Below are 26034 nucleotides of genomic sequence, written 5' to 3' on the forward strand. Positions count from 1 at the left end.
TGCCTAGATATGGGCAAATTTTCAAAAACAATACCATCTTGATCTGTAAATAATTGCACTGCCAGGTAAGGATGGTGGACACTTCTGCAGCTAGAGAGTGTGGGTCAGGAATGGGGGAACCAAAGAGAGGACAGAAAACTACAAATCTGGGGTAAGTGAGCATGTAGGCAGAGTTAGAGGCCACCCAAACTCTTAGAGTCACTTAATGTTGGACAAGTGTTTATGACCAGTTCTTTACTGGCAAGGAACATCTAAGAGCTGAGAGCTGGTAGGAAACAAGGCTGACCTAATGGATGTCTATGTATATCAATCTATCCATCTCCCATTTATTGAGTTTCTAGTATATGAATGCACTATGAAACACAGAGGAGGGAGAGAAAGTTCAGATATCCTTGTCCTCAAGTAATTTATGTTTTGGTGGAGGAAGATGAGCATGTATACAAGCTGTTGTTACATCAAAGTTTCTCTGAAGTGTCAGTGTGAGACAAAATCCTAAGTCTGAGGTTGGGAAAGATACCACCGTGGAAGGTACCATGCGGATTGTGATGTCTAGCAGGAGTGAATAATTCTTGAATGTTAGGTGGAGACCACATCCTAAGAGGGCTTTTTTGAAGAGGGCTAGAGCTGTATCTTGAAAGCAATAGAAGCCATGAAAGGATTTTAATTAATAGAAATTAGAGAATATTTTAAACATAGAAAAATAATACAAAACACCAATGAGGGATTCCTGGGTGGCTCGGTGGTTTGGCGCCTGCCTTTGGCCCAGGGTGCTATTCTGGAGTCCCGGGATCGAGTCCCGCGTCAGGCTCCCAGCATGGGGCCTGCTTCTCTCTCCTCCTATGTCTCTGCCTTTCTCTCTCTCTGTGTCTATCATAAATAAATCTTAAAAAAAAAAAAGTCAAAACACCAATGAACTCATCACCCATCTTTATTTCAGATAGTTCTGTCTTTTTTCAAGTAACAAAATTGCAGGTAAATAGCTAGAGATGTCTTCATGACTTTGATCCATTTAAACCCAGAAATAATTGCTGTTTGAAGTTTGCTGTGGGTTCTTCCAACGTAAACATTTGTATTTTTACTATATGCATATGTACCCCCAAACAACATATGATTGTTTCCTAACTTTTAGAATTTATGTAGATGGCATTATATTGTAGTTCCTTGTGGAACTTATTGTTTTGACTTCTGCTTGGTTCACATAACTCTAGAACATCCATTTTTACTGTCTTGAAATAGGTATTCACCTTCTTATTGATAGGCTGCTTCCTTTTTTTTCTGGTTATACATAATGCTACAGGGATAGATATATCTCCTTGATGTCTCCTTTTGTACAAAGGTATATTTTTCAGAGGGTAATCCTTGAAATAGGATCATGAGTTTATAGCATATGCTTTTTTCAACTTTACTAAACATTGTAAATTGCTCTTCAAAGTGCTATATCAGTGTATTCTCATTTTTAGGAGCATGAATTCCTTTTTTCCTAAATCATCTTTAACTTTTGTTGTTAATATATTTTCGTGGGTGTCAATAGTATTTTGGTCTAGTTTTTTTTCCTATTATGAAGATTGCTCATATATCCAAAGTGGACCTCTAAGATTCCTCTTATTTGAATTTCTTTTCATAATCTTTACCTATTGTCTAAATGTATTATTTCTATTTTTCTTGCCAAATGTAGGCCTTCTTTATATATCTAATCAGACTTTATTAGAAATGCTCATGGCAGATATTTTATTCCAGGTTAGGTTTGTCTTTTTAAATTTATGATGTCTTTTGTTATGAAACTATAAATTTCTTCCTTATCCATTGTTAAAAAGATATCCTTTATATTCTCCTAAGAGTCTTGAAGTTTTGCCTTATACACTTAAGTCTTTAATCCATCAGCACTTGGCTCTGGTATATGGTGTGAATAAAGATATATCTATAATTCTCCTCCCTCTATGATTACCAGTTATCATAGGACATTTATTCAATAGCCATCTCTTCAAAACCCATTTGTAATGCCACTCCTGATGACAATTTCCACTTATGTAGGTGGATTTGTTTCTAGGATCTTTATTGAGACCCACTGTTCCAGATTAAACCTTTGTTAATACTGAATCTTTATAATTACCATAGTTTTAAAGATTTATTTATTTGAGAGAGACAGAAAGAGAGAGAAGGGGAGTGCAGCAGGGAGGAGCAGAGGGAGAGGGAAAGAGAGAAACTCAAGCAGACTCCCCGCTGAGTATGGAGCCTGATGTGGGGCTTGATCTCATGACCTGAGCTGCAATCAAGAGTTGGACGCCTAACTGAACCACCCAGGTGCTCCTAATACTACTGTAGTTGAAAAATGAGATTTGATATTTGGTAGTACAAATCTACTCCTCTTCATTTTTCTTTCTCAAATTTGGCTAATTTTCACCTGTTTCATTTGAGTTTTTATCAGCTTGTCAAGTTCTATAGCTAAACTCAAATACAAAGCACCTGTTTTTTTTCTTTTTTTTAAAGATATTATTTATTTATTCATGAGAGACAGAGAGGGGGGCAGAGAGACAGGCAGAGGGAGAAGCAGGCTCCATGCAGGGAGCCCGATGCAGAACTCCATCCCGGGTCTCCAGGATCATGACCTGAGCTGAAGGCAGGTGCTAAACTGCTGAGTCACCCAGGGAGCCCCAGCACCTGGGTTTTGATGAGAATTGCGTTAATGTACAGATTAATTTGTGGGAAAAAAATCTATTACCTTGATGATATTATGTCCTGTCATATGAACACATTTTCCATATATTTAGAAACGTTTGTCCTTTAATTATAATTTTGTTCTAGTCATCCTAGACATGCCATTATTTTTACTGCCATTGTGAATGATAGTCAGAAACTCATTTTTTAAAAGATTTTATTTATTTATTAGAGAATGTGCAAGTGTGTAGAGGAGTAGAGGGAGAGGGATAAGTGGACTGCACTGAGCATAGAGCCAATGTAGGGCTCCATCTTATAACCCTGAGATCATGATCTGGGCTGAGATCAAGAGTTAGGGGTATAACCAACTGAGCCACCCAAATAGCTCGGAAACTCATTTTTAAAATTTCTTGCTGTTAAAGTAAAGGAATAATATTTGATTTTTTTAAAAGCATAGTTTTGTATGCAGCAACTTCGCTGAAATCTGTTATTATTTTTTATGTAGATTTTTAGGTTTAGATATTTTCCCTAAGAATATTTATAATTTTATTCCTTTCTCAATCTTATACGTGTTTTTGTTGTCTTCTTGGATAGTGTATCTTACAGTGCTAAATAGAAGTTATTGTAGGCATCCTGGTATTATTTCTGGCTTTATTCAATGAGAATTCTTATTTCTGGCTTTATTCAATGAGAATTCTAATATTTCACCATTACTTTTTATGTTTACTAAAGGTTTTTGTTTTTATCATGTAAAAAACATGTCATTTTACTTTGAAGTAGTAAATGGTTGTTGTGTATTTCTTTTTTTTTTTTTTAAGATTTTATTTATTCATGAGACACACAGAGAGGCAGAGACAACAGGCAGAGGGGGAAGCAGGCTCCATGCAGGGAGCCCTACGTGGGACTCGATCCTAGGTCTCCAGGATCACGCCCTGGGCTGCAGGCAGCGCTAAACTGCTGAGCCACCGGGCTGCCTGGTTGTTGTGTATTTCAAAATAATGAATGAATGTTGAGATTATCAAATGTTTCTTCTGCATGTATCTCAATAGTATGGATGGATGGATGTGAAATTATAAAGCCCCAGCTTTTGACTATGGCAGTGGATATAGAGCAAATAGAATATTGAGGATTTTCTTGTTAGTTATGAGAGAGGATCAACAGAAAATAGCTTTTGAAAAACACCCATAATGATGATTTAGAATATCTGGGTAAGTGGTAGAATCATTACTTGAATAGGGAATAGAAAGAGACTAGCAATTTTTTAGGAGTAGGTTTTGAGCTTACTTCAAGATTTGTTGAAATGATGTATTTTGGTTGCTTAAAGTTGATGTTCAGCAGACTTTTGAATATAATTATTTAAAAATGGACTCTTGAATGCAAAAGTTAAGTATGCCCTGGAGATAAAAATCTGTGATTCAGTGATATCAAAATGGTAGTTAAAGCTGTAAGGGAGGATGAAGTGAGAGTTTGAAGAATTAGCAAAGTATAGGCTCTGTTTAAATCCCAGGAACCTAAACACATAAAGGATAGTATAGGAGGGACTCTAAGAAAAGTCTGAAAATAAATCACTCCTGGGGAATGTGATGTCAAGGAAGACTTAGGGAAAAAGTTATAATGAAAAAAATAAAGCTGTGTATATGAGCCAAATGCATGGAGGTTAAGCAAGATGATTAAAAAGAGTTGAGGGATGCCTGGATGGCTCAGCGGTTGAGCACCTGCCCCTGGCCCAGGTGTGATCCCTGGTCTCAGGATCTAGTCCCACATTGGACTCTCTGCCTGGAGCCTGCTTCTCCCTCTGCCTATGTCTCTGCCTTTCTCTCTCTGTCTTTCATGAATAAATAAATAAAATCTTAAAAATAAAATAAAAAGAATTAATTTGGCAATTAGGAAATCACTGGTGCCTTTAACAGGACTGCAAGTCAGACATAAAATTACAGTGGGAGGAAGCTTCAGCAGGAAGTGAGAGATTGGAGGGGAAAAAATGAAATCTCTCTCTCATGAAGCCTGGCAATGAAAGGAAGAAGAAAAAAGAACATGCAAGTAGATGAATCAAGAGAAGAATGATCCATTAAGAATTAGTTGTAAGTTTCCCAGTGTTGGAACTGTCATATGGATGAGGCAAAGGAGGTTAAACTTTAGTTCAATTTGATTGAGAGATAGTTACTGGATATGGAGAAGCAGAGATCAAGGTTTTACGAAAGGACAGTTCTAATTCAAAGTTGATCAGGTTTATGTTTGCCTGCCTTTTGGCTTTTATTGTTGTGTCCAAAGGCTCGGGATCATGCAAAAGAAATTCATATGAAACAAATTCAAAGGCTGGAGCTAATCCCCATATAACAATGAGGTCTTTAAAAAAGGATGAAATTTTTATTAAATGTAATGCATAGTACAAAAATATTTTAAAGATTATGATGATAAAATATAAGCACTTTGATGTTTTATCTGGCCTGACAACATGTGCCAATGATCAACTGGATCTCTAATTTGGAAAATAAGATAATCTAAATGCAGAAAAAGTAGCCTTGCCTGTTTGGGATCGGATGTTGGGTCTATTTTGGTTATCATGATTCAGTAAAATCTATTAAACCCACAGACTCTGCTAGTCTGTAATAGAGGAAGTACTTGTCCCTGTTCTTGCTCCAGCATTAGAATCAAAAGACAACCATATTCTAGATTCTGTTTATTCTGGCACAACTTAGTTCATTGGACTTATTTCCATTTTAAATGATATCTTTGCCAGGTGAAGTTGGTAATGATTAAACAAATTAAAAAATACGCCTTTAATCCAGTGAGATACTTTCCATGTATTTAGCTATCATTTGAAAATCACTTTATGATAGTATGGGTAAATTTTTCAAGTTGCCAGATTTATTTTTATAGTTGAAATTAGCCAAAATTGCCAACTTAAGTTGGGTTGCAACAAACCAGTTCAAGGTTTCCATGGAAACATGATTTCATCCCATCTATGAAAACCCATTTTTGTTTTTTCTTCTTTATCATGGAACTTGAATCTCTGCAATGTTTTTCCTGTGATTCCTGCTCCAAGAAAAAGAAAACAGGTTTCCAATTAGACAAATATTCATATTTGCCCATTAAAGTTTAACCTCAAGGGACATTTTCAGTTAGGGAAATAAACAATGTCCATAGACTAAAGTCTTGTTTAGACAATGACAATGACTATGCATTTTTATTATTTGTTTTGTATTTTTAAATACTTTGGTCAACCTCCAGTCACAATTATTCTAAGTTATGTTAAAATTACTTCATCCTTATTATTGAATGTCAAGCTGATTTAGAAATCTCCAGTGAAAGAGCTGTGATATTCTTCATTTTTATTTTCTCCCTATGCCTACCTCAAAGTGTGATACAAACTGGTCTTGATAAATGTTTATTGAGTCAGTGATAGCACCGGTGTTGCATTGCCTTCTGTGGGTTTAGCATCATTAAGTGTCTGTGGAATGCAAAAGACATGTTACTTTCCTGTTTGTGATTTGGGATCTAGCAGGGGTAAAGGGTGAAATGTAAGTGCTTGCTGCTACTTAATCTCACATAAGCCAGACTTTTGCTCTCTTGTTTAATCTTCATAATAGTCCTAGAAGGACTGTGGTACTATACTGATTTTTCACTTAAAAACTATGGCTCAGCAATGTTTGAGAATTTGCCCAGGCTAATGATAGGTGATCAAGGTTTGAATACAGGTCCTGCGTGGACAAGTACACTCAATAGTTGGGAAGATGATTCTTCTATACATAAATAGTAGTGAAGTAGATGTTTTTGGTTTTGAGTTCAGACAAATTATGTGGATGAGAGCAATAATGTAAATGAAAGTGCCATTTACTACATGATGAATGCTATACAGTAAATCTAACCAACACTATATCTTTTTTTAAAAGATTTATTTATTCATGAGAGACACACAGAGAAAGGCAGAGACATAGGGAGAGGGAGAAGCAGGCACTTTTATAGTTGATCCCGGAATCTTGGGATTATGCTCTGAGTCGAAGGCAGACACTCAAACGCTGAGCTACCCAGTCATCCCTACACGTTTGTTTTTTTATCCAGTGAAATAAAATATCTTGGTTATTTGTTTCTTAAATGTCTATGATTTGTTTTTTTTAAAAAACAGGCTACACAAAGGTGTAATTATATATATATATATTTTTTATTTTTATTTTTATTTTTTTATTTTTTTTTATTTTTAAAGAAGACCATGTAAATTGATTTTGCTGATTATCATAGATTCACAGACTGGCTGACTGGTCAACCCTTTTCTTTTTATGGAAAAGAAAACTAAGTCCCAGGGAGAAGTCCCAGCTGTTTGTTTCTTTTTCTTTTGCTTAAATTTCATATGATAGCAGAATCAGGCGACATACAATCTTGCAAAACCCAGTCTAATATTTTCTAAGCCACATAATGCTTGCACTCATTGATTTTTAGCAGATAGGTACACATCATTAATGGATAAAAATAATTCTAATAATTTTGAATATATGTAATTTTTTAATGCTTCACTAAGCTATGATAGAAACATCTTACTGTGGAAATCAGGCATTTCACATCTTTGCACAAAATATTCTTAGAGATCAATGAGAACTTTAAGTATCATCTTCAGTTATCATCTGATGATGTTTTGCATCTATCCTTTGCCTGTTTTTTGGTGCCTTTTCCTTGATGATATTTTGTTTTTTTTTGTCAATGACTCCAAATTTTACTATTTCTCTAGGTTTTCCCTTGGGTTCCATGTAAGCACCATGCAGTTTTATTTTGTGTGATTAGTTCTCCTTGAAAGGGAAAAGTTACACTTTCAGAAAGATGATTATCATTCTTTCACTTAAATATTTTTATCAATGTGTCATTAGTCTAATAAATCTAGAATTTTATCTATAAACCTAAAATGTCTTGGAGTAGGAACAGTTATTTTTAGCAAAACTATGCTAAAATCACTTAAGTTCATATTAACTGTAGGAATAATATTATTTGGGGAGGGACTGTATTCCTGACTAGCAATTAACATTAGATAATGTATCAGTGGTTATCTCTCAACAGCAATCAGAGATAATTATTTCAGTGATAATTCAAAATAAAAAAGTAATGATCCAGACATTTAGAAATGAACCTAAGTATACAGTACATATCAATTATATGAGGCTCCAGGGTATCATAAAGCATTTCTAGGAAACCCTCTAGTATATCATAGCTATAGTTTGAATGAAGGAAATGTTAATTAAATGCTTAGTGCTAATTTTATTTGCTCTCTTAGGATCGATACTGATTTAGGAGTAATTATTCAGGTTTGACCAAGTCTCTTAAAATCTCCAGGAAATTTGAATTGGTGCCATTTTTTTTTTTTTTTTACAGTGCTCAATTGACAGTTTCGTCATCTTTGAAACACTTCAAACTTGGTTAGAAAAATCATAAAACTATTCATAACATCATACTTGGAATTGCTGATGTAGGCATAAATATTTCATTAGATTTTGATAAAAGCATGGATTGAAGTATTTTATTAACTAGGCAGCTTTAAATTAGTTAAATGTTTGTTCTGGATACAAATTTTTTGTTGATTATATGTGTTAAAAATATTTTCTCCAACTGCATGGCTTGTACTTTTATTTTACATATACTTTTTCTTTGAATATTTTAGAAGATAAAGCAAATGTAACCACTATGCTAATATCACACCCAATGAATTTTTTTTTTTTTTTAAAGAAAGACTTATTTTTTTTAATTTTTTTATTTATTTATGATAGTCACAGAGAGAGAGAGAGAGAGGCAGAGACACAGGCAGAGGGAGAAGCAGGCTCCATGCACCGGGAGCCTGATGTGGGATTCGATCCCGGGTCTCCAGGATCGCGCCCTGGGCCAAAGGCAGGCGCCAAACCGCTGCGCCACCCAGGGATCCCCCAATGAATTTTTAAAAATGGTGAATATCATCTAATATTCAGTTCATGTTCAATTTTTTTCTGTATCAAAAATATCTACATACAGTTTGTTGTTTGTATCAGGATTCCAGCAAATTCTGCAACTGCATTTAATTGATGTATTTGTTAAGTCCCCTTACTTTTATTTTCATATCATTTATTTCTTGATTGTACAGCTGATTCCATCCTGTTGATGTCATTTAACATATTCCCATATTTCTTAGAATTGAGGTATATAGAGTTGAGTAGATTCAGTTTTTACTTTTTATTGGCCAATAAATAATTTACAAATCAAAATGTACTTCTCCTGTTATGTTGGAAGGAACATGTCTAATTCTGTAATGATGCCAAGGTGGATGGGTTCAGGTATAGTCAAGCCTCATGCTTCTGTCCTAATTTCCTCTCTGACCTTTCACCTAATAATAAAAGCAGCCCTGGTGATCCTTGCCTAGATCCATAATTTCAATAGGAGTTGCAAAATGTGATTTTCTAATTCTGTTATTCTTCTGGCATTTATTAATGTTGCTTCATCAACTGTTGTATTACCATGAAATATCATACATGTAGGAAAAGCAAGAAATTACCTGATTCATTTGCATACTAGCAACCTCCAAAGGTGACCCATGGTGTTTTTTGTATATATCATTATGAATTCCTCGGTTTAGCAAATTGTTCAGTCCATTGTAGTTATTATTATTTTTAGTGATCATATGGTTTCATTGTTACCCAAAGAGAATCCCTCAGTTTAGCTCTCCTGTCCTTTTGATCTAATCCTAGTAGTTTTTGAGACTCTTCCTTGTTTTAAATGACAAGATTTCTGTCTCAAGTTTCAGATATGCCAGATTTGGAATCAGCTGTATTTCCAAAGAACCCTGGTTTCTTTTAGTGCAAAATGGTATTTGGAAACCACAATTGGGATGAACATAAAATTCTCATTTCCATCCATTTCCTATACCCTGGCTCCTCTTTTGTCTATGCCATTTATTTTGTATTTATTACCCTGTATGGCTATTTAACTTTGCATGTGCTCATGTTTTATTTTCTAAGTAGGCAAATGGGACATCCAGGACTGGAACTCACACCTCATGAATTGTTATATACCACTCTTGGGTGTATTATGGTTGAATAGGAAGATCAAGTGGCTGGAGAACAATTTGACCTGAGTTAGATGTTAAAATATTAGCTATATCTTTGGGAGTTGGTGTTTTTACTTTCCTAATACTTTGTTTTAAAAATTAGAGGTGAAATGCTTTCTCTGCATCCAATGAGAGGATCATTAGAACAAATTATTTTAAGATTTGTGTGGAATCAGAAAAGACCCCGAATAGCCAGGGGAATTTTAAAAAAGAAAACCATATCTGGGGGGATCACAATGCCAGATTTCAGGTTGTACTACAAAGCTGTGGTCATCAAGACAGTGTGGTACTGGCACAAAAACAGACACATAGATCAGTGGAACAGAATAGAGAATCCAGAAGTGGACCCTGAACTTTATGGGCAACTAATATTCGATAAAGGAGGAAAGACTATCCATTGGAAGAAAGACAGTCTCTTCAATAAATGGTGCTGGGAAAATTGGACATCCACGTGCAGAAGAATGAAACTAGACCACTCTCTTGCACCATACACCAAGATAAACTCAAAATGGATGAAAGATCTAAATGTGAGACAAGATTCCATCAAAATCCTAGAGAAGAACACAGGCAACACCCTTTTTGAACTCGGCCATAGTAACTTCTTGCAAGATACATCCATGAAGGCAAAAGAAACAAAAGCAAAAATGAACTATTGGGACTTCATCAAGGTAAGAAGCTTTTGCACAGCAAAGGATACAGTGAACAAAACTCAAAGACAACCTACAGAATGGGAGAAGATATTTGCAAATGACATATCAGATAAAGGGCTAGTTTCCAAGATCTATAAAGAACTTATTAAACTCAACACCAAAGAAACAAACAATCCAATCATGAAATGGGCAAAAGACATGAAGAGAAATCTCACAGAGGAAGACATAGACATGGCCAACATGCATATGAGAAAATGCTCTGCATCACTTGCCATCAGGGAAATACAAATCAAAACTACAATGAGATACCACCTCACACCAGTGAGAATGGGGAAAATTAACAAGGCAGGAAACAACAAATGTTGGAGAGGATGCGGAGAAAAGGGAACCCTCTTACACTGTTGGTGGGAATGTGAACTGGTGCAGCTACTCTGGAAAACTGTGTGGAGGTTCCTCAAAGAGTTGAAAATAGACCTGCCCTACGACCCAGCAATTGCACTGTTGGGGATTTACCCCAAAGATACAAATGCAATGAAACGCTGGGACACCTGCACCCCGATGTTTATAGCAGCAATGGCCACAATAGCCAAACTGTGGAAGGAGCCTCGGTGTCCAACGAAAGATGAATGGATAAAGAAGATGTGGTTTATGTATACAATGGAATATTACTCAGCTATTAGAAATGACAAATACCCACCATTTGCTTCAACGTGGATGGAACTGGAGGGTATTATGCTGAGTGAAGTAAGTCAGTTGGAGAAGGACAAACATTATATGTTCTCATTCATTTGGGGAATATAAATAATAGTGAAAGGGAATATAAGGGAAGGGAGAAGAAATGTATGGGAAATATCAGAAAGGGAGACAGAACGTAAAGACTGCTAACTCTGGGAAACGAACTAGGGGTGGTAGAAGGGGAAGAGGGCGGGGGGTGGGAGTGAATGGGTGACGGGCACTGGGTGTTATTCTGTATGTTAGTAAATTGAACACCAATAAAAAATAAATTAAAAAAAAATAAATAAAAATAAAAATTAGAGGTGAATTAAGAAAAAGTGAAAATTAGGCTAATATATGTTAATATAAGAGGAATTTAATGGTAAAAACAAAGGGCTACATTTCTAAGCACAGCTTAAATTACCGACAGAATCTCATAGCCTGATTTCAGTGGGTTTGCTGCCATAGGCAAATAAAATACACTGTCCTCCATGTTCCTTGGCTATCTTTTACTGATCTCATTTTGTTTTTGTTTTTTTTTTTTTTTAATTTTTATTTATTTTTGATAGTCACACACACAGAGAGAGAGAGAGAGAGAGAGGCAGAGACACAGGCAGAGGGAGAAGCAGGCTCCATGCACCGGGAGCCCGATGTGGGATTTGATCCTGGGCCTCCAGGATCGCGCCCTGGGCCAAAGGCAGGCGCTAAACCACTGCGCCACCCAGGGATCCCTACTGATCTCATTTTGGATGATTACACAAACCTATATACTTTGTTGCTTCTGTATTCAGAAAGTTGCTATGGCCAGATTTTTTTTTTAATTTATTCTTGAGAGAGAGAGAGAGAGAGAGAGAGAGAGAGGCAGAGACACAGAGGGAGAAGCAGGATCCATGCAGGGAGCCCGATGCGGAACTTAATTCCAGGTCTCCAGGATCATGCATGCCCTGGGCTGAAGGTGGTGCTAAACCGCTGAGCCACCAGGGCTGCCCCAGATGGGGTTTTAAACCACTCCACCAAACTACTGACAACCAAGTTACTGCCCTTCACTTTGTCTTGTGAGGCTTTAATGAATACTCTGTGATGTCCTCTACAGGTGAATCAAAAAAGAAATCACCCTCTCTGCAGTGTGAAAATAAACTTTATAATGTATAAAATAATAGCATCTTTGAATCTGTTAGCCTGTCTATAAGATGGGATTTATAATTATCTGTCTGCCCTACCAACCAGGTTGTCGTTTAGAGAAATATAATAAATTTCTCTAGAAATAAATAAATGTCAGTTGTTTAGATATCCACAAATTGTTACACACGATCAAGGTGGCAATGATTAATTATATATTTTGAGGGGCTTGAATGGACCTGTGAAATTCCAAAAGTTATAACTAGTTCTGCTGTTGTAATGTTAACTTAAACTCAACTGTACATTAATACACATATACGGGAATTATTTCTTAATTCTTTTTCTGGTTTGCCAGCATTTTGCCCTTCTAAATTTTGTGTCTCATTTAATGCTTCCTTCTATCATAATGTCAGAAATACAGAACATAATAGATGTGTGTTTGTGTGCATGAAAGTGCAAGGACCAGAGTTTGTTTCTCCACCTTTTCCTGTCTTACAATTTAGTTAAAAGAGCCTATAAATAAGCATGAGTGTTAGTGTCTCAGGAGGGCACTATTTTTAGTTTTTAATTTTATTTGAAGGTTTTATAGCCAAGCATAGCAACCAAATTTTGAGATGGCATCTTTCCTGACAGTCCCTTATTTTGAAAGTCCTTATTACATTCCTGATGGCTCCTCATGCTTATTCCCATGCCTTAACCACTGACCCACTGCAAAAGACATTAATTGCAAGGAGACGGGAGACAAGGAATTTGCTTTCATTTGTATCTGCTGCTCTCAGAAATTCACTACAAGTAATTATTTTGATTTATTGTTTTATTTTTAGGGGGGGAGGGTGAGAGGGAGAGAGAGAATCTTCAGGTGGCCCCACACCCAGTGTGGTGCCCAACATAGCCTCAATCTCATGACCCAGAGATCATGACCTGAGCCGAAACTGAGAATCAGATGCTTAATCAACTGAGCCACCCAGGCTTTCTGCTGGTTATTTTGATTTTAATAAAATATCAGAGACTGTATCACAACACAAAGGATGAAGAAATGGAAGAGTTATGAAAAGTAAAAAAGGATAATAATTGAAGAATTGATTTCTCTCTTGTTTTCTCTGAAGAATCAACTATTAAAATTTGTAGAGCTCTTTGATTTGGGGAGTGGGATGATATACTAAATGTGAAAAGTCTGAACATGATGCTTAAAACCCTCCATTGGATTCACTTTGCATTTAGGGAAGACAGTTCGAAAGTTGACATACTACATGTAGTTCTTGGTACTTCATTTTAGCTCCTGCCATTTTTTTCTCTTGCTCTTCACTGACCTTCTGTTCACAGAACTAGCCAAACTTACTCCATCCACAGAAGGGAAAGTTTGTCCTTACTTCTGAGCAAGGATGGCTTCTTCACATTACTGAACTGTCAGCTCAAATATATCATTTTAGAGGAATAGGTTGACTCCTCAATCTAAAGGAGCCACTCCTCTCCTGGCCCCAAGTCATACATTACTGTTTGTATTTCTTCATAGTACTTAACATTATATGAAATTATCTTACTCATTTAGTCTCTGGAACAGGAACTACATGAAAACAGATTCCTTATCTACTTTGGTTACTTCTGAATTCCCAGAACCTTTGGGTTTGCTGCTTATTGGAGCACACGCGACAGGCAAGCCATGTTACCTAAGCAAGTCTTGTTTTCTTCAACACTTCCCAAGATTAAACAAAGTGTTGTCTCAAGCATTGTCAACTCTGTATTTTCGTTATCACAATAATGTGAAGTCAGAGAATATGGGTCATTATTTCTAAGTTGAAAGGAAGATTATAGATCATCAGTTTCATTTTTGGGGGGAGAACATTAGACAATAGATACTAAGTTATAGTGTTAAATCTATAAGCTGGATTGCTTGGTGTGCATTTAGCTGTATCTACATGAACAGAGGAGTATAGTTTATTTTTTTAAAAAGATTTTATTTAGGGATGCTTGGGTGGCTCAGTGGTTGAGCATCTGCCTTCAGCCCAGGGCCTGATCCCGAATCCCGGGATCGAGTCCCACATCAGGCTCCCTGCATGGAGCCTGCTTCTCCCTCTGCCTCTCTTTCTCTTTCTCTATGTCTCTCATGAATAAATAAATAAATAAAATCTAAAAAAAGATTTTATTTATTCATGAGACACACACACACAGAGGTAGAGACATAGGTAGAGGGAGAAGCAGGCTCCATGCAGGCAGCCCGATGTGGGAGTCGGTCCTGGAACTCTGGGATCACACCCTGGGCTGAAGGCAGACACTCAACCACTGAGACACCCAGGCGTCCCAGGAGCACAGTTTAAATTCCAACATTCTGTTAAAAGTAATTCCCTCTTTTCTCATTATCCATTAAGAATTATTTATATAGCATTATTGCTATTTATATGCTTTTAATTAAACATCTTAATTAAAGATGACATGTGAGCCACTCTTTGAGTAGCAAATCTTTACACGTTTTTGCTTGTAGAGAGTCTCTGAGTAATGCTTTCCTATTTGGGGTTGCTAACTTATTTCTGTACCAGAATAATAGGAACCATAGGAGTTGTAAAACTTTTTTCCTTATTATCATTTTTGGATTACCTTATACCAAATTTCTAGAACTTTGGTATACATTAGCATATGGATATGAGAAGCTTTTTATTTTTAAATGTTTGGTCCCTTCCTCTACAATCTGAAGCTACTGGTTAGGACTATGGCATCCATATGTTTAACAAACTCCCCAGGTGATTGAAGTAAGAGTTAAAATTTGATATGCTTCAGTTTATATACATTGCCCTTAAGCATATGTAAAATGAGCTAGTTATAAAATATATTTATAAAACATACCAGTTATGTTTCCAAGGTTAAATAACATGACAGTAACATATATTTAATTTAATGCTCTTTTCATATCATCTACTTTAATGGTCGTCAGTCTAGAATTTAATAAAATCAGACAATTAACTTTATCCCAAGAATTCTGAAGGAATTAGATACTACATAGAAATAATGAAGATGATTTTGGTAGAGGAGCAGAATAACTCAACTTTGAGGCTTTTGGGGAGGAAGTTACTCAATATTTATTAGCACATATTGTTGTCATAAAACAGCACATCCTGGTAATGACTCACCAAAAATGCCTCTCATTGACATTTTTGCCTTTTATAGCTCTGTGTCTAGAGGGGATAGCCTAATTGGAAAATGACTGTGATGGTACTGCATTGACTGTTTTTCATTGAGGTCTGAATTATATACAACAAATTATACAATTATCAACCCTCTAGGTCCATCCATGTCATTACAAATGGCAAGATTTTATTTTACTTTTTATGGCTGAGTAATATTGTAAAACTTTAAAAAATTTATATATTCTAGGAATGGGTCATTTTTTTTGTAAGTATTGTGAATATTGGCTTGTATTCTTAATGGTTTTTTTGAGGAACAAATGTTTAATTTTGGTGAAATCTAATGTATCCATGTTTAAAATTGCTAGTAGTTTTTGTGTCCTAAGAAAATTTGCTTAATCCCAGGGCCATGAAGATACTCTCCTAAATTTTCTTTTAGAAACTTTATAGTTTTAGCTTTTACATTTGTATCTATACTTTATCTATTTTTTGTATGTGGAATGAGATGGGGTGTCAAGGATCATTTTATTGTGTTTATCTAGTTGGTCCAGCACCATTATTGGAAAGACTTTCCTGTTCAGTTACCTTGACACTTGTATTGAAAATCTATTGACTGTGTAAGTGTGGGTCAATTTCTGAACTCTCTTGTGTTCCATTCTGTGTTTATCCCTATGCCAATGACATAGTTTCTTGATTATTAGAGCTTTATAATCCAGAATCAGGTAGTGTAAATTCTCCAGTTTAGTTTTTCTTAATCAAGATTGTTCGTTATTGAAGATTGTTTTTCATTTAAGATTGCTTTTCTAATTGAAAATCATTTGCATTTTATATAATTTTAGAATAAGTTCATCACTTTCTTTTTAAAATATGCTAGGATTTTGATTGGGTTGTGTTGAATTTATATATCAATTTAAGAAAAGTGGACATGTAACCAATACAGAGTCTTTTTATTTTTAAGGTTATTCATTTAGAGAGCACAAGCTGGGGGAGGGTCTGGGTGGGGGTGGGAGTGGGGGTGGAGAGAGAGACTCCCAAGTAGATTTGATGGTGAGTGCAGAGCCTGAACTGGGGCTTGATCTCATGATCCTGAGATCATGGCTAGAGCTGAAATTAAGATTTAGTTGCTTAAATGAGCTATCCAGGTGCCCCTACTGAGTATTTTAATTTATTAATGTAGATCTTTATTTAGTGCTTTCTTTAATTGCTCTCAACAATGTATTATATGTTTTAGTAGAGAGGTCTTGCACATTTTTCATTAGGTTTATGATGCTTTTGATACTATTAAATATAGTATTACATTCTCCCTCACTGCCCAGTTTTGTTGCTAGTATGTAGATATGCTTTTAAAAAATAAAACCCTATTATCCTTGTGTCTTGTGACCTTGCTAAATTGATATATTAGTTTTACTAACATTTTGGTAGATGTCAAAAAGTTTTCTATGTAGAAAATCATGTTGTCTATAAATAATTATAATTTTATTTCTTTATAGGCTTTATATCTTTTATTTTTCATTTTGAATATGGTATTGGCTGAGACTGTACATCTTTGAATAGAAGTGATGTGAGAATATGTCTAACTTCTTACTGATTTGGGGGAGAAATTGTTCAGCTTTCACCATTTGATTATGATGCTAGCTGATGATTTTTCATACATGGCATTTATCATGTTGAAGAAGTTCCCTTCTATTTTTAGTTGGCTGAGAATTTTATCATGAATGGGTGTTAATTTTGTTAAATGCCTTTACTGTATAAATTGAGATGTTCATGTGATTTTTCTTTTTTAGTCTCTTAAATCACATCAGTTGAATTTCGAAACTTAAACCAATCTTGCATAACTGGGATAACCTTTACTTGGTCATGATCTTTTTTATATATTGCTAGATTTGATATGCTAATATTTTATGGATTTTTTTACATCTTTGTTCACGAGGGATAATGGATTATAGCTTTCATAACTTGTAATATCTTTGTCTCATTTTCTATTAGGGTTATGTTGGTCTGATACAAAAAGTTGGGGAGAGTTAATTTTGCCTCTATTTTCATTTCATTTCATAAAATAATTTGATTACTATTTTTTTTTCCTTAAACGTTTGTAGAAATTACTGGTGAAACTAGATCTGGAGAGTTTTTTACTTTGTTTTGCTTTTTTGTGTTGTTGGGAAAATTTTTGTTTCAACATTCAATTTCTCTAATAGAGAATTTCAATTTAGAATACCTTTTATAGGTAGTGTGTTCTGGAATTTTTTTTATTTTATCTGTCTATTATTTTTTTATGTTTGTATGCTCTGTAGTGGCATCCCGTATTTCAATATTGACTCATATAATTTATGTTTTCTGTTTTATATCTTGGTTATCCTTGCTAGGATTTCCAAGAATTTTCATTTGTTCAAATAATTAACTTTTATTTTTCAATTTTCTATTTCATCAGTTCTTTTACTTTTGGCTTTAATTTGTTTTTTTCTCTAAATTCTTTAAAATATATATTTTTAAGTTTTTATTTATTTTTAAGTAATCTCTACACTCCGTGTGGGACTTGAACTCACAACCCCGAGATTAAGCATTCTCCTCTGACTGAGCCAGCCAGGAACCCCTACATTCCCCAGCCTCTTAAAATGGAAGTTTAAATATTTTGAATTATTCTTCTCTAATATATACCTTTTAAGCTAAACTTTCCCCCTAAGCAGTGCTTTAGCTGCATCACAAAATTTTGATTTTTTTAAAAAAGTTATTAATTGATTTGAAATATTTTAAAATTTCCCTTCTGATCTCTTTTACTTATGAATTAAACAGAAATATGTTGCTAAATTTCGAAGACTTTTGGGATTTTCTTCTTTTTCCTTTTATTTTCCTTTTTTAATATAATACCATTTGGTCAAAGAAATATAATTGATGTAATTTAATTTGTTTGGAATTTGAGGCTTATTTTTTTTCTCCAGCATATAGCCTATATATGACTATTGCATTTTCCATTACAAAAGAATATATATTCTGGCTACTGTTAGGTGAAGTGTTCTGTAAATGTCAATGAGGTGAAGTTGATTGATGTTTTTCAAACCTATGCCATTAGAAATTTTTTTTGTCTAATTCAATCTTATTGAAAAGTGGGTGTTAAAATGAAACATTTTGATTTGAAATTTTTTGTTTTTTTCCCCATTTTTTTGTTCCATGTATTTTGAAGCTTTATTGTTAGATATCTACACATTTAGAATTTTTATGTCTTTCTGATCTGCCCATTCTGTGACTATGAAATTTCCATCTAAAATTCAAACTGTTGTCCCTCTGTATGCAATGTCCTTTTTCCTCTGGCTGGTTTTCAGAATTTTCTCTTTTATTTTGATACTAATTTAGTGTGACGTGCTTAGGTGTGACTCACTTTTTATCTTGCTTGGGGTTTAACTTTTTTTCTCTGATTGTTGGTACCTTTGTCAATTTAGAAAACTTTTGGCTATTGTATTTTCAAATATTTCAAACACTCACTTTCTCCTTTCCATCTGAAAAGCTGATTGCTTGTATGCTAAATCAAGACCACTTGATATTGTTCCGTAGATTTCAGATGCTCATTCCTTTTATCATTCTCTCCTAGCCCCCTTTTGGGTTTCATTTTAGATAATTTCTGTTGACCTCTTCAAGTTTACTAATCTTTTCCTCAGATATATGTAGGTAAGCCCATTGTATGAGTTATTTTTTGATATGTTTTTCATGGCAAGCGTTTCAGCTTGTGTCATTTTTTTAAGGTTTCCATCTCTCATCTGAAATTTCTCATATTATTTGCTCATTGTTGTCCATTAGATTCTTTAACATATTTATAACAATTTTACAGTTCCTATTTGATATTTCTCATATTTAGGTCATTTGTAGATCTGCTTAAACTGAATATTTTAATCCTAATGAGACATCAGATTTCTCTTGCTTCTTCTCATATCTTGGGAGATCCTTGGGAGATTTCTTTTATCTTGACAGTATGTTTTCCACCTTTTTGTATTTCCAAATTTTATTTTTCTCTCTTGTACTTCCTTTGGCTTTCTGCTTTTTGAGATCTCTCTCTCTCCACTGTAGTGAAGGACTAGAGGGCCTTGGAGGGACTTACTCTCAGTTCTGTTGCTTCTCCGCCAGACTTTAGCAAGCCATAGATTTGTATTGTGTAATTCCCTGGGTACCTCAACAGGTGGAAGAAAGTGGAAGCTCTCTCTTGCTGTTCTGTTTTGCTCTCAATTTTCTTTGTATTACTTGTGTGTTCTGTGTACTCTGTTAAGGCTCATGGGGAAGAATTACTGGGTGGGAGCATACTCACTCTGTGGCAAGGACTCTGCAGGACTCCAGTCTGCATACCAACTTTGGCTGGTTTCTCCCATGCTGTGGCAGATTCCTACTCCTCTTGTGGAGGATTCCCTTTCTGCCACAGATGAAATCATCCCAGAACCTCTTCTCTCTTATAAAGGATAATTTTAATTTTTAAAAAATTTGTTTTATTTAAATTAACATAGTGTCAGATGTAGAGTTCAGTAATTCATCAGTTGCATATAATATCCAGTGTTCATTACATCATGTGCTCTCTTTAATGCCCATCACCCAGTTACCCCCACCCCTTCTCCTCAGCAACCCTCAGTCTGTTTCATATAGTTAAGTCTCTTACAGTTTGTCTCCCTCTCTGATTTTGTTTTATTTTTCCCTCCTTTCCCCATTGATCCTGTTTTCTTAAATTCCACATATGAGTGAAACTGCATAATTGTCTTTCTCTGATTGACTTATTTTGCTCAGCATAATACTTTCCAGTTCCATCCACAGCAATGTAAATCTATAAGATTTCATCTTTTCTGATGGCTGAGTAATATTGCATTGTGTGTGGTATAATCTCACATTTTGTTTATCCATTTCTCTGTTAATGGACATCTGGGTTCTTTCCATAGTTCGGCTATTGTGGATATTGCTGCTATAAACATTGGGATGCAAGTGCCCCTTTGGATCACTACATTTGTTTCTTTGGGGTAGATACCTAGTGGTGCAATTGCTGGGTCATAGGGTAGCTCTATTTTTAACTTTTTGAGGAACTTCATATTGTTTTCTAGGGTAGGTGTATCAGCTTGCATTCCCACCAATAGTGTAAGAAGGTTCTTCTTTCTCTGCATCCTCACAACATCTGTCATTTCCTGACTTGTTAATTTTAGTCATTCTGACTGATGTGAGATGGTATCTTGTTGTGGTTTTGATTTGTATTTCCCTGAGGCCAAGTGACGTGGGGCATTTTTTTTTATGTGTCTGTTGGCCATTTGTATGTCATCTTTGGAGAAATGTCTGTTCATGTCTTCTGCCCATTTCTTGACTGGGTTATTTGTTTTTTGGGTGTGGAGTTTGATAGGTTCATTATAGATTTTGGATACTAGCCTTTTATCTGATATGTCATTTGCAAAAATCTTCTCCTATTCCATAGGTAGCCTTTTAATTTTGTTGATAGTTTCCTTTGCTGTGAGAAGCTTTTTATCCTGATGTCCCAATAGCTCATTTTTGCTTTTGTTTTCCTTGCCTTTGGAGACGTGTCTAGAAAGAAGTTGCTGAAGCCAAGGTAGAATAGGTTGCTGCCTGTGTTCTTCTCTAGGATTTTGATGGATTCCTGTCTTACCTTTAGGTCTTTCATTCATTTTGAGTTTATCTTTGTGTATGGTGTAAGAAAGTGGTCCAGTTTCATTCTTCTGCATGTGGCTGTCCAATTTTCCCAACCCCATTTGTTGAAGAGACTCTCTTTTTTTCCATTGGTTATTCTTTCTTGCTTTGTTGAAGATTAGTTGACCATATGAGGATCTTCTTCTGGGTTCTCTCTTCTGATCCATTGACCTATCTGTTTTTGTGCCAGTACCATACTGTTTTTTGATTACAGCTTTGTAATAGAGCTTGAAGTCTGGAATTGTGATGCCACCAGCTTTGGTTTTCTTTTTCAACATTCTTCTGGTTACTTGGGGTCTTTTCTGGTTCCATACAAATTTTAGGATTATGTGTTGCAGCTCTGTGAAAAATTTTGATGGTATTTTGCTAGGGATTGCATTGAATGTAGATTGCTCTGGGTAGCATAAACATTTTATTAATATTTGTTCTTCTAATCCATGAGTGTGGGATGTTTTTCCATTTCTTTGTTTCATGAGTGTTCCATAGTTTTTGGAACAGTTTTGGGGGCAATTGTAAATAGGATTGACTCCTTATTTTCTCCTCCTTCTGTCTGTGTTATTGTATAGAAATGCAGCTGATTTCTTTGCATTGATTTTATATCCTGCCACACTGCTGAATTCCTGTATGAGATCTAGCAATTTTTGGGTGGAGTCTTTTGGGTTTTCCATAAAATATCGTCTTCTGTGAAGAGAGAGAGTTTGACTCCTCCTTTGCCAATTTGGATGTCTTTTATTATTTTTTTGTTGTCTGATTGCTGAGGGTAGGACTTGTAGTATTATGTTGAACAACCCTGGTGAGAGTGGATATCCCTGTCTTGTTCCTGATGTTAGGGGAAAAGCTCTCAGCTTTTCTGCATTGAGAATGATATTCATTGTAGGCTTTTTGTATATGGCTTTTAGGATATTGAGGTATATTCCCTCTATCCCTACATAGTGGAGAGTTTTAATCAAGAAAGGATGATATATTTTGTCAAATGCTTTTTCTGCATCAATTGAGAGGATCATATGGCTATTTTTGTTCTTTCTTTTTAAAAATATGGCTATTTTCAATAGAAATTATTGTAAGGCTAGTAAAAACTACTCCAACTGGGTATTACAATGAAAAAATTTAAACTTATAATGGGTAGGTATATGTTTTTATTTTTCTAATGTATTTAACTTCACTTCTTTTCTTTTTTTCTCTTTAGGAATCCTAAAACCAAAATATTAGAACGAAAACAGAAACATGGCTCACCATATTACATTTCTTTGGATAGTTTTGGTCCTGCTTCTTCAGAATTCTGTATTAGCTGAAGATGGGGAAATAAGATCAAGTAAGAACTATCAGCATTTTTGTTATCAGCAAATTGATTGTGGAAATCAAATTAGGGAATATCAAGCAATTCTTTTAAGGGCCTTACTCTTATTGTCTTTAATGCTAGAATTCCCTAAAATGAAATGAATTGCTACGTTATGTATTAACTGAGAATAAAAGCTTTTATCAGAAGTAATTTTGAGAAAATTCTGTGGTAATTGTTTGTTCTCTTTTACCCATCAGACTTTGGAATAAATGATCTGGTATTGAGTTTATGCTCAGCCATTTAGGGCTTAGTGATATAGAGATAAAGTACCTACCTCATAGGCTTATTAGGACCATCCTATGAGCTTCTCTCATAGAGATAATGAGATAATCCATGTAAACAGGATAATGTATGTTAATGGCTTAGCACAGTGACATCTCAGTAGATGGTGACTGTTATTCTAATTGCCTATAGAAGAGCTTACATTAGAGAAGGAGAGTTATATTGATTGCAGTTCTGCTACCCAGGCCATTATTTATAGATATCATGCCTCTTTTAAACAAGTTTGCTTATAATCATATTTTAAAACTCATAAACATTCTACTATAAATTAATGATGGATTCTATAGCACTTAAAATATATGGTTTAACAACTTGATTCAACTTGCATAAAATTTATTAATAAGAAATTTAATGTTTGTATAACACAGTTTAATCCACTCAAGGCCTATACAAAGTAGATATTCTTTTATTTTTTTTGTATTTTTTTAATTGAAGTTCAATTTACCAACGGATAGTATATAGTGCTCATCCCGTAAGTGTCCCCCTCAGTGCTCATCACCCAGTCACCCCATCCCCTGCCCACCTCCCCTTCCACTACCCCTTGTTTGTTTCCCAGAGTTAGGAGTCTCTCATGTTTTGTCACCTTCTCTGATATTTCCCACTCATTTTCTCTCCTTTCCCCTTTAATCCCTTCCACTATTTTTTATATTCCCCGTATGAGTGGAACCATATAATGATTGTCCTTCTCTGATTGACTTACTTCACTCAGCATAATACCCTCCAGTTCCATCCATGTCGAAGCAAATTCATCGTTTCTAATGGCTGAGTAATAATCCATTGTGTGTGTGTGTGTGTGTGTGTGTGTGTGTTTGTGTATACACACACATATCACACACACACATATATATGTATATATATATGTATATATATATATATACACACACACATATCACATCTTCTTTATCCATTCATCTTTTGATGGACAACAAGGCTCCTTCCACAGTTTGACTATTGTGGACATTGCTGCTATAAACATTGGGGTGCAGGTGTCTTGGCTTTTCACTGCATCTGTATCTTTGGAGTAAATACCCAGTAGTGCAATTGCTGGGTCATAGGGTAGCTCTATTTTTAACTCTTCGAGGAACCTCCACGCAGTATTCCAGAGTGGCTGTACCAGTTCACATTCCCACCAACCGTGCAAGAAGGTTCCCCTTTCTCCACATCCTCTCCACCATTTGTTGTTTCCTGTCTTGTTAATTTTCCACCATTCTCACTGGTGTGAGGTGGCATCTCATTGTGGTTTTGATTTGTATTCTACAATGGTGGAAATTAATACGTTGTAAGACATGATCAGCATGCACCCAGAACCAAGTATATATTCTTTTCTCTGTTTTTAGAATAGGGAAAGAGATTCACAAAATTCAAGGAACCTACCTAATACCATACAGCTGGTTAGAGCTGTAACTAGTATTTGAACTATGCTTTTGATCTTCAGTCTATTTTTTTTTCTGACACTGATGATTCATCTCTCTAAGGAGGAGGTCTTTTGGAGTGGTATTTTGTCTAATCTTTATAAATGGAAGTGCTTGCTTTTGTACCCATGCTCTTGGCTAACCTTGCAGTTATGAAATATATGGTCCATGGCTCTAGAAAGGGATAGGGAGGGCCAAGAATAACCCTGTACTAGTTTATAAACACTGAATCAAGTGACATACAAACACTGGCAGGTCTAGACAGTGAGTCTCATAGTATTGAGGAAGAACAACCCTGAAGAACTCTCCAAACATCACTTGTCTGTCCTTTTGTCTCTCCCACAAAAGCCCAACAAAAGCATATGTCTGTAATCCCAATCCAGCTTCCAAAAAACCCCAGAAGAACTGCATTCCCTTGGGTTAGAAAACTTTCCTCTGGGGCAGAATTCCATTTCTGCTGTCCCTGGCCTGAACTCTGACAGTGTTCACCATGGCAGAGGATGTTGGAATAATGTCCCTCGTGCTTTTTTGGATTGCACCACTACCCTAAGGGTGACATCATAATCATGATTACATTTTTGAGATAAACCTATATTTTGGCAGTTAAAATTTTTCTTGGTAATCTCTGGACTACATGTTCAACAATAGTGTTTTATTTTGGCTGGTTACTGTAATAGGTGAGTTAACTTTAAAATTGAGGCATCTTCATGTGAGCCTTGTCATCCCAGATATGGAAGTAGACAAATATGAGGAAAAGAGTGGAAAGGAGAGGGAAAGAAAAAGAGAGAGATTGATTGATTTTACTTCTAAGCAAATGGAGAAATACAATGAAATACAAATACTAGTTGTCCCTGAACATTGTTTTTTCCCCGGGACTTTCCTTTGCAATTAAGATATCTTATTTGTGATGTCTACAGAAAATAAATCATTATATTGGGCATCTGATCACTAAAGCGTGTATATATATATATTATATATATATATACTTTATATATATATATTATATATATATATACTTTATATATATATATTATATATATATATACTTTATATATATATATTATATATATATGTATTTTATATATATAATGAAATAGGGTTGAAGGCATGCTGAATACTGTGGAAAAGGAAGTTAAGTTTTTTTTTTCTTTCCACAAATGCTTAGAACTTGTCTAGGTGTAACTTACACCAAAGATAGTTTTTTGTTCTCCAGTAGAACTCTAAGATGTGCTGATCACATGTGTTTCCTGGTATCTTGAAACAACAGTCTATATATGTGTGGATAAAGAAATAGCTTTGTACTCATAACAAAGATTCACTTCACACAAGATTATTGGCTAAAGAGAGATCAGATTTTTAAACACTCATCTTGCATGTATTGCAAGAGTAGATTACATTGGTGACCTTGGATCACTAAACTTTTATCAACTATATCAAAGAATATGTATCTTTACTAGCTAGTTGAATCCAGATGTTGGCAAAAAAAAATTTTTGTTTTTAAATTTCTTCCTCCCATCACTAGTTTTATATTTTTGTAAATACCTCAGCTTTGCATTAAACTAACCATATTTCCTTGATAACTTAAAAGAATACTGTTAGTGTATAGCTGAAAATCATATACTTATTTATTTTTGTGTTTTCATTTATTCAATGGAGAGATGGAATTAAATGTTTCATTATGGTAATATCTGCCCCTACAAAGATCTGTCTGTTATATACAGTGTGTGTTTTTTTTCCCCCTACTTTTAAAGCTGAACCATTAATCTTTAAATTTAAAGACAAAAGATTTAAAAATGTCGACACAAATAATAGCTCTCATTTAGAGTTTTCTTGAGCTAGGCCATATATCTTATTTAATCTTCACAAAGCTCCTATGAATTGGTTATTTTTTCTTTTTAAAATTTCAGCTTTATTGAGGTATAATGGACATATAAAATTGTATTATATTTAATGTGTACCTCATGGTGATTTGATACACATGTATGTTGTGAAAGGATCCCCCCACATCAGGTTACTTAGAGATCATGCAGTT

At 35.0% G+C, this 26034-nt stretch overlaps 1 protein-coding gene across 1 annotated transcript in view; it reads left to right on the forward strand.

Moving 5' to 3' along the window:
• COL21A1 (collagen type XXI alpha 1 chain) overlaps window positions 1-26034 on the forward strand; it is a 242758-nt gene that overhangs the window by 104052 nt on the left and 112672 nt on the right. Inside the window, exon 7 of the mRNA XM_072832540.1 lies at window positions 22156-22281. Within this exon, the coding sequence (XP_072688641.1) occupies window positions 22194-22281 (88 nt within the window). The 5' untranslated portion in view covers window positions 22156-22193. The remainder of the gene's footprint in view (window positions 1-22155; window positions 22282-26034) is intronic.

The sequence above is a fragment of the Canis lupus genome, chromosome 7 (genome assembly GCF_048164855.1).
Source record: "Canis lupus baileyi chromosome 7, mCanLup2.hap1, whole genome shotgun sequence".
Lineage (NCBI taxonomy): Eukaryota > Metazoa > Chordata > Mammalia > Carnivora > Canidae > Canis > Canis lupus.